The following is a 9,516-nucleotide window of genomic DNA, read 5'->3' as shown; positions in this document are numbered from 1 at the left end:
TTTTGCCACATCATGTCGGTCTTTGTCTTTCTGTCCAACCTGCAACAGTGAGCACTGCGAAGACACTGTGAGTTTGATTCAGCCGCTGCTTGACTTGGACAAAGAGAGAAACATTTTTCCAACGAGACCCATCTGTGTGTGCACATTGGGGCTGCCAGAGGTGATTACTACCCTTTGCGTTAAAGGCAGAGGCCTGGAGGTTCAGCTCCGTCCTGCCCAGACCGTCCAGCTGTGTTGCAAACTGCCTCGGACCGGCTGAGAAGTGTCTCTCTAAATGAGCATGAAGGTTGCTTGCATGCGAGGCAGAAATCTAATGTTCCCTGATGCCTCCCTGCAGCACAGAGCAGCAGTCAGCTGCATCGCTGTAACAGGCCACTGAGCAGCACGATTAGTGCACAGGAGCTGCCCCCATGGCTCTTCCACTACATTTGATGCTCCGCTTTCTCATGTTCACCCCGTATATATGCAATAATTATTTTGAATCAGGGGTGACTTCAAACTAAGGCCTGTATGAATTAATGAGGTGAAATGAGGCAACCTTTTCTCTGCGTGACTCTGCAGTGATTTTCAACAGTTTTTAGGGAAAGTTGTGGAGCTTTAACAAGAAGTAAATGGATGACATGTTGACAATTAGCAGCTCAATGGAAGTTTTACATTCTCAAAATTGCACTTTACAATAACTTGAACTATAATTATCACTATACATTATGGCATTTTTATATCTTTATTCTATATTTAATGTATTTGGGGTCAATTTATATATTCCATACGATGTCAAAATGTACAGGATTTTGTATTTTGTATCATGCATGTGTGTGTTAATGCTTATTTATGTTTCTGACTATAACATGTCAGATCAAGTCAGATTTGTAAAGAAGTTCAAACCTATATGCAGCTTAATAAAACGATGAATTAGATTTCATAAATCTTATGAAATTCAATCAGTGAACTGAGAAAAGACATATGCAAATCATTTTATAAACTATATATACTACTATATATGCTGGAACAATCAAATTGTATTCCCATGACTTTCAGTGTACAGCACTTTGGTTGTGAGCGTATTTCTTTTTTACTTTTTGATTTGGTTTGATGTTCTGTGTGATATTTTAAGGATCCTAATGTGGAGTTTTTCTACAGTTTTGTTTACAGAAATACATCTGCTATCCTTAGTATTATGGGATTTTCAGTGAGATGAACACATGACTGCAGTCATTTGATGACATAATCATTGCTATGAAATATGCTCCTCTGCCTAATGAATAAAATCATTAGACTAATGCATAATGCTTCTGTAGGGACTTAATGTAAATGTAGCACAATTCAATTTAATGTAGCTTTGTGGCAGATTTCCAGTCATATATTTTTTTCTTATCCTATCAACAGCAATATATTTATTTTGCTGTTGATTTATTAGATTGTATCCATCATAGTATGTGATCTGATTACAATATAGCTCTTTATAAACAGATTAATATAGAATAGTATCTGATTTAACGTGAGATCAACACAGTCAGTGGGTGCAGAATTGTACATCTGACTGATTATTTGCTGAGGCTTTAATTTTAAACAACCATTTGGATTCTGTTCTTCCACCAGTAATTTCAAATGCTTCAAGCTTTTATTACGCTGCACCTCATAAATACGCACCGAGGGGGCTTTTAAGACGTCCGCAGGCCATTTCCACATGTAGCCTACTATTTCACATTCTGACATTTAAGTGGAGAGTGGGGATAAGAGGCAGAGGGGCCGGGTTTGTAGTTCACTTGTGGCCATCAGATGGCGCTTAAGAGGCTCCACGGTCCCACTGAGAGAGTTGAATTGGATCCCAGTGTGATCTGGCACAGAGGCGGGAAGGGAGCGCAGCACAAGTCCTGGACGAGGTTTGAGCCAAAAGCACTCTGCCGCCCGACTTTTATCGACATTCCTCTGTCTGTCCGGCCTGCAGGACTGAGCCAAACGATTCACGGTGCGTAATTACGCATCCGCGGTGTTTTTCGGCGTGGAAACCCGCGGACAAAGGAAGACAGGCAGCCTGGAGTACAACTGACTTGAGAAGAGAGGAGTACAGTTGGAGAGGAAACAGGGGAGTCTGGAGTCGGAAGTGATTTGTCTTTTTTTTTTTCGGAAATGTAAGTTGAGTCCAGGATTTCGGGGAGAAAGCTAATCCTTTTGCAAACCGAGGAGAAAAGGACAAAAAGTGGAGTGGTGGTGAGTGGAATTAGTCCTCAAACAGCATCCAGATCCTCGGAGCATGGGGTAAGTTAGACGTTTGTGTCTAAAATGTTCAGATCGCCCAGTCCTGCTGTCTGGAAGTGATTTGTTCAAATGGCGAACTGCTTAAAAAGTGAACTTCGCGGTGACTTCTGAGCTAAATAGCACATTTTCTCTCCTTTTTAAGTCAATCGATCAGAATATTACCATCAGTTCACATCTGACACTGCGTTATTTTCTTTGTGTACATTCTGAAAGCCATTACCAAGAGAGGAATCCTTTATTTGTGAACATGTGGGAAGTCTGACGTTTGTTTATACCAAAATAACGTGTGACCGTAAATAGGTCAAATTTACATGCTGAAAGATCATGGCTGCATTACATTTAACTCTGGCGGATACACAGACAATTTAAAATGCATGATCAATCAGTTTATAGTCGTATGAAAAAAGACATAACCAGCTTACTCATGCATCCTGCAGTTAACAAAATTACTGTGATTTCCTGTTCTCTATTCCTCTACTATTTGTATCTCACACACACACACGGGTGCTGCCACTGGATCACTTCCAGGTCGATTGTTGTGCAGGGGATCATGGGTGGGTTTGCTTTGGGAAGCTCTGGGTGTCAAGCTGTGCTCTGTCTCATTAGCTGTGTGTGTTGAATTATACATGCAGGCCTTACGTTTGGTTCAGACACACCTGAACCCTCCTCGCATTACTATCCATGCTGTCAGCCTCCCCCCTCTAGGCCGGTCTAGTGACACTTTAATTGAGATGCCACTCAAATGGCTGAATGTGAATAGTATTAAAGCATCCTCGGTACACATTTCAATGCCTACATTGCTTGTAAAATGCGGTTTTATTATACTCCTATGGTGTATTTACTGACATGGTGGTGTTGAAAAATTAAAGTGGATTCCTTGGGATTTCCAGATTCTTCAGACCTTTTGAAACTGCACAGTGATCCAGCATAATGTTGGCGCTCACCTGCTTGTTTGCTACAAATCGGTTCCTGGATCCCTCAAAAGGCCATTAAGGCCTGTCCTTGGAATTTCCTTAAGATCAGGCTGAACCTATACGTCTCCTCAAATGAGACAAACGGAAGCTAATGGTGTGTTCAGGTGGCCCTCAGCAACTTGTGAAGGAAAATTTCAAACTAGCTAACTAACAAAGTGGTAGATGAAGCATGGGTATAGATGTGCTTAAACACATGATGAATACTTTGCCACAGTGTTCCAGGTTACTGGGAATATATCTGTCTAGTTCCATATTCCAAATGTACGGAGACTGAAGTACTTTAAGATCAACTGTGTGTTGACAACACACTGCTCTTTGCTCTTTGCACTGTGCACCTGAGCACAAATCTGTCAATGGGTCTCTGAGCAACCTCTAACTTCACTACAAGGTCAATGTTTTCATATCTAACCTCCCAGCTTCAATCCATTGACCCAGATATATAGTCTACATGTATGGGACAGACCACGTGGTATCGGCACGTAGTATATCTCTGTCAGACTGGCACTACCTGCTCCGTAACATCTGCAGTCCAGTGTGTTATTGCTGGCCCTTTGACAGTAGCCTCGCCACAAACGTCTGATCTGATGGCTTGTGTTTGATGCTCATACGCTGTCAGAATTTGGGCCGCAGATCAACTCTGCATAATCACTCTGTGGTGAGTTCAATCACCTGGTCCAAATGAAAGTCATGGCAAGGACCCCAGGAGGAAGTTATGGATGTAGTCGCAGGGCCACCATGCACACTGAGACAGGAACCTGCACGACCCTTGACAGATTGAGACAGCATGCACCAGGAAGCGAGCACCGGGAGCAGGAGATTTTCAATTAACAGCCACTTCTGGTCCATAAACATAATGAGTGTGAGTAGGTGCATAAGTGCTCTCATGCTGTCTACAGTTTGTCTTAAAGTACTTAACCATGTCATCTTACCCATGAACGCTGTACAAAAGGGAATATCTCATTTGAAGGAGAGACAGTCTTGATTTAATAGGGATGTTATATTTTTCTGTAACAAGCCTCTGACAGCGTTCATTATTTACAACCTTCAGAATTAAAGAGGTGCACCTGAATGCACCAAATAAACACTTGCAATTGACTACGGCATGCTAAGAGCAGCGAATGATTTATCAGAGGTGTCCTCCACATTTGTCTATAAAAGCAAGCTGCATTTCTTCATCACATTTAAGGACCCTCTGGATCGAGACCACCTTGTCGACCCATTAAGAGCTACTCGCGATATTTGTATAGTGTATTTTGTCAATGAAAGGCTGTGATTCAGGTTATTTTCTCTTAACAGATTATTCACTGATTAAGCACATTTGACCTACACTGAATTGTTTCTAACCTCATTCTAGTTGAGGTTATTATTGGTTTAGCACTTGGTATCAGAAGCCTCTTTATGAGGACTTCACTGAATAAACAGGTGTTTCTACTACGTAACTTGGATCCTCTTTCCTCTTGTGCTGCAGAGGAGTTGTCTGTGAGCTGTAAAATGTTCCCGGTACATCGAGAGAGGTACAAAAACACGCCATCTCTGTGTTGTGGCTCTGCATGACAGGGATGGGCGATAAACTCAAGTTTAGTTTTTGATCTCCTCCCAAATGATACTGAGCATCAAATGACTGTTGTTGGTACCTTCCATCAGCAAAAAGCTGTCTGGAGTACTCATTCATAATTTATGACTTTGTGTGAATATATGTAGATATTATTTGGCAAAAAAAAAAAAACAAGGAAATTTGAATTACAGTAAAATTTCAGTACAAGGCAACTTTTAATGGAAAAGTCAACTTTTTTTAAAAGCATTAAATTGAGTATAAGCCAACACAAAATGCTCTGTTGTATATTTAAGAACACAACATCAGTACTTGTACTGTTGATACTTTGGGGATCAATCCGCCCATCCCTTCTTCATCAAACATTCTTTTGCTACTGAACAAAAGCCACCCTCATCACATCACTGTAATGTCTCTCTCTCCTCAGTACCGGATACTGTGAACTGTAGGATCTGATTCACCCGGGGGAGGTTTCATGCTTGTCATGATGTGCAGATGTTTTCAGCACGCTCTCCTCCTCTTGCTGTCATTGTCTGTTGTCTCTTTCATCGCATCGTCTCCTGTCAGTCGCTCCATTGCAGCTCCACTGTTGAATTCTTAAAACCTTTTAACAGTGCATTGTATTTTGCAAGTTGTTGGTATGTTTTGCATGTCATTCCGTGATTTTCAAAATAATTAAAACCATCAGAAGTGGTGTAAAAAATACTGTGTTTTCCCCCGATATGCAGTGGATTGAAAGTATAAAATCTCAAAATGGAAATCCTCAAGAGACGCATTACATTAAATTGTTTAGCTAATGCTTTTATCCAAAGTGTCTCAGAATAAGTGCATTCAACCAGGTGGATACAAGCCGAAAATATAAGAATCGTGCAAGTCTATCAATTTAAGCAAATATGCTGGACTGCTTCAAGTGACCATATAATCTAACTATAAAGCAAGTACATAAACTAATGTTAGTAGCAGTAGCATCGTTAGTTGTTAGCCTGCTCAGCCATTAGCTTTCTTATCACCGTTACTGTTGTTTTCTTTGTCCGGCTGTTAGCATCGTTACTGATAGCCGCTGTCAGCCGTCGCCACGTCATTGTGCTTAAATTTACTTAACGCTTGTTTAAGGTGCAGTTTTCAATTCTAATATGATGCTAGATAGTTTAATGAATAATATTTAAATTATTTTATATTTGTGATTCAATTCTGAATTTTTAATGTCACCAGCAACGTCTCTCTGTCAGCTAAATGTAGTACGACAATGTTTTCCTCTGAGGCAGAAGTACACACTACGTAGTGTACAGTTGAGTTGCATATTTGTAAAGTTCTTTGGGGGTGTTTTAGTTATTTCAGCGTACAATGACTTAGAATAGTAACATAATTCAATAATGTTCATATCTAAACATAATTATAAATCTCAAACTGTTTGGGGCCCTCTTAGTTGGTGGCCCCAGGCAGTTGCATGTCTTGCCTAACGATTAAATCTGCCCCCAGGTGTTTTTTCCCATGAACCAGAGTATATTTCACTGATATTTCGGAGGATCTGGGTGCGTGACGCAACTATGCCATGGCAGGTGTATTGCTGAGGACCCAAAGACGCGCAGTGTAGAGTGTGAAGTTGTTTCTATGAGTGGTTCTTGAGCACAAGTCCAAGCACAGGCATATTTTGGCACTGCACTAGTTGAGATAAGAGGGCCATGGGCACAGATGATCACTAAATTTGGGTTTTAGAGGGAACATAATCGGTTAATCTTCAGCAATAACTCCATAAAAGCTGTTCAGTGTTTGCGCCTTCCCACTGGCCAAGGAGAAACCAGCTGCTCTGTGGGGAGAGGAGCTTCTTAATTGCTGTTTTGGAGACCTCTGCAATCGCACGAATAATCATCTCGGCTAACTCTCTTTCTGTTCACTTCATTTCACTGTGTTTTATTGGCATGAAAGTAATGATAGTGGCGCTGCGTGATCGAGATGAAGGAACGTCTCGTTTTCTCTGTCTCTCCCTGACCTTCGTGTCCTGAATACAGAAAACACTTCAGCTATGTGCCACCTTCTCAGCGTGAGACCGCAGTAAGTTATCAGTCAGAACAGTTGACCTTCAGATAATTGAAGTGTTGTGCTGTCTTAAAACAGAACCAGAGTTCACATGTCTGGTGTTTTGCCAGGTAAAGGCTTGTGATTGTGCAGTGTAAAAGTTGTTTGGTAAGATGCTCCACATCTTCTGAAGAACTGACAAACATAATCCTTATTTTACTTTTTTACAAAGCTTACTAGTGTGACAACTTTGGCAGCATATATGTTGGGCAGTGGTTTGTGATGCAGATATGGTAACTTGTTGGACGGCTTCAGTTTAAGTTATCGTTTACCCTCGATGTGCTATTTCGGTATGTATTGTAGCGTGTCATGTTGCTGGACTGGACCAGACACTTTCGCTGGCTCAGGAATGTGGACACGAGGGTGTACTCTCAGAGGTCAGAGGAAGCAGACTGCCTAAAAGAGAAACTAAGAGAAACTGCCTAAAAGAAGAAAGAAAAATGTTCTTTCTGTCAGTGCAGTCCCCTGAAGTCCCCAGGATGTAAAACCACAGCAGAGTTCCAGTTTTGTGTTGTCTTAATGCACAGATGGTGAAAAATGATGCTCTGCTGAAGCACTCAGCTGATGCTCTCATTTAGACTGAATTCAACTTTTTTTTTCTTCTTTATTTTTCAAGGCTTATGGTTCAACACGTGTTGTTCAACCTGACAGGCTGAACACGAGTTTCTGTGAATGCTTTAATATTTCTATAGATAACCCCCGTTCTCACCTTCTCATCTATATATTTCTTCTCAATTAGACAGATACTTGAACCTGAATGGGGAAAAAATGTGAGTTGTTGCATAACACCTTCATGAGGTGACTGAAAAGAGAAATGAAATGGTGTTACATTACATGAGACCATTTGCAGTCTTCACAATGTTACATCCCCAGTGTAAGAGCAATATTGCAAAGCTGGCAGCTCAGGATAGTCATATTTTAGGTCTGTTTTAAAACCATATACACATGTCCATAATACATTACAATGTTTTTTGGGTCCTTATTATTATTCCTATTGTCCACATTGGTCATAAAAGATCCCCATCTAAAGCGACTTTAATGAAAGGGATGGGGGATAAAATACACAGACTGATATGAGGCTTCAGCAGTCTGAATAAGTCAACTATTGTTAAGTATTGTTTTAAGACGGACTTTTACCTGCCGCTTTTTTCCAGGTTAAAGTTTTTTTTTTAGAGGGTAGTTTTTCTAAATTGATGCGCTACATATCGTAAAGACCCTCAAGGAAAATTTGTGATTTGGGATTTAAATAGAATTCACTTGACTTTTAGCACACAGAGGTATGATATTAGATTATGTCATATTTTAAATGAATTGTTTAGTGCTAAAAATCTCAGGAACTAATGAAAAATGACCATTGTAAGTGTCCAGGTCATGAAAGACATCCAGATTTCAAACTTTTTACTTAAATAGTTAATTTGTAATCAAAACTGTTGTTCAATTGTCATTTGACTAATCGATTTATTGACATTATTGTCAGGGTTTGTAAAGTTCTTCTTGACGTTGAATTAACTACATTGAGATTACGAGCATCAAAACTGAAGTCAGTTATTTTTTCTGTGGGTGTGATTGATTGCTTCTCTGGTATATGAAATAATCAATCACAATCAGTGATCATTTTTTGTTTCCTCTTCCCCTAAACATGCTCTTGGATATAAACCAAGCCACGAGGAAGAGCGCCACGCTTTGAAGCTAATTTTACATAGTGACCAAACAGTGGAATTACAATTTCCAAGTCTGTCACATGATGCCATGAGGCCCAAAAAGACTTCTTCCCATAAACCTACATTGGGAAAAAGACATCTGTGACTTAGCGGGTATTTTTTTTTTTTAGGTAAATCAATTACCAGTGGGAACACAAGGATAGCCCTTATTTAAATCATTAGGTCCTAAAAGTTATGAAATGCTCTAATAGCTGAATTCAGAGCTATTCTTGCAACTTTGATAGGAATGAATAGGGCGCCGCCTCCGACGCTGTATTCAGTTCTCTTTATACATCCATGGTACACAGAAATGGGCTATATGTATGTATACTGTGTGTGTGTGTGTATAAATGAAAGGAGATAAGATGGCAACAATAGCAGCAGTATTGTGTGACCCTACTACACAATTATCATCACTGATAATTCCCATGAAACTAATAGCTGTGCTTGCTTTGACCTTGTGGACAGCTCCCCCCTCATCAGATCTCATGCAGGCTTCCTGATTTGCTGTTTCAAGTGTGAACAGTCAGCTTTTATGTACAACCAATAGGATTTTTGGCAAGCAAGTTTTGCAGCTTTGCCCTCCCCCCAGGTTATTTACAGCCCGCAGAGCTCAATTATTGGCAGTTTGAGGAGTATTGTCCCAAGTACAGAAGCAATTGGTTGGGTCTGACTGCAGGACCGGACAGGAGGGTGCAGCCTCTGTTTCACAGATGAGAGATTCAGGGTGGTGAGCGGATGCTGCAGTTAAGGGAAATAAGGAGAGCAGTGAGAGAGGATAAGAAAGAGATGACATTGGACAAAGGTACACAGCACCACCATTGCACGTGTGTGGTGGCAACTAGCTACTAAATACGAAATACATTGAACATTTTCTTAATTAACACAAGTTTAGCAAAAGCTGAGATATCAGTTAGAAAATATGAGATTTTTACATATCCAATCTCATCCAATT

At 40.4% G+C, this 9,516-nt stretch overlaps 1 protein-coding gene across 3 annotated transcripts in view; it reads left to right on the top strand.

The window, feature by feature from the left end:
* The first annotated feature begins 1,975 nt into the window (after positions 1-1,975).
* Positions 1,976-9,516, top strand: part of LOC116390114 (homer protein homolog 3) — a 39,773-nt gene continuing 32,232 nt past the window's right edge. The window contains exons 1-2 of one of the 3 annotated variants that reach the window (XM_031859420.1): positions 1,976-2,259; positions 4,702-4,747. In XM_031859420.1, coding sequence (XP_031715280.1) covers positions 4,725-4,747 — 23 coding nt within the window. In that variant the 5' untranslated portion in view covers positions 1,976-2,259; positions 4,702-4,724. Of the gene's footprint in view, positions 4,748-9,516 lie in introns of all 3 variants that reach the window. The other 2 variants (XM_031859421.1, XM_031859419.1) reach the window with 2 other exon arrangements.

Source organism: Anarrhichthys ocellatus, unplaced genomic scaffold (genome assembly GCF_004355925.1).
Source record: "Anarrhichthys ocellatus isolate YVR2014 unplaced genomic scaffold, GSC_Weel_1.0 scaffold22, whole genome shotgun sequence".
In the NCBI taxonomy this organism is placed as follows: domain Eukaryota; kingdom Metazoa; phylum Chordata; class Actinopteri; order Perciformes; family Anarhichadidae; genus Anarrhichthys; species Anarrhichthys ocellatus.
This window is presented reverse-complemented; position numbering and strand designations above follow the sequence as displayed.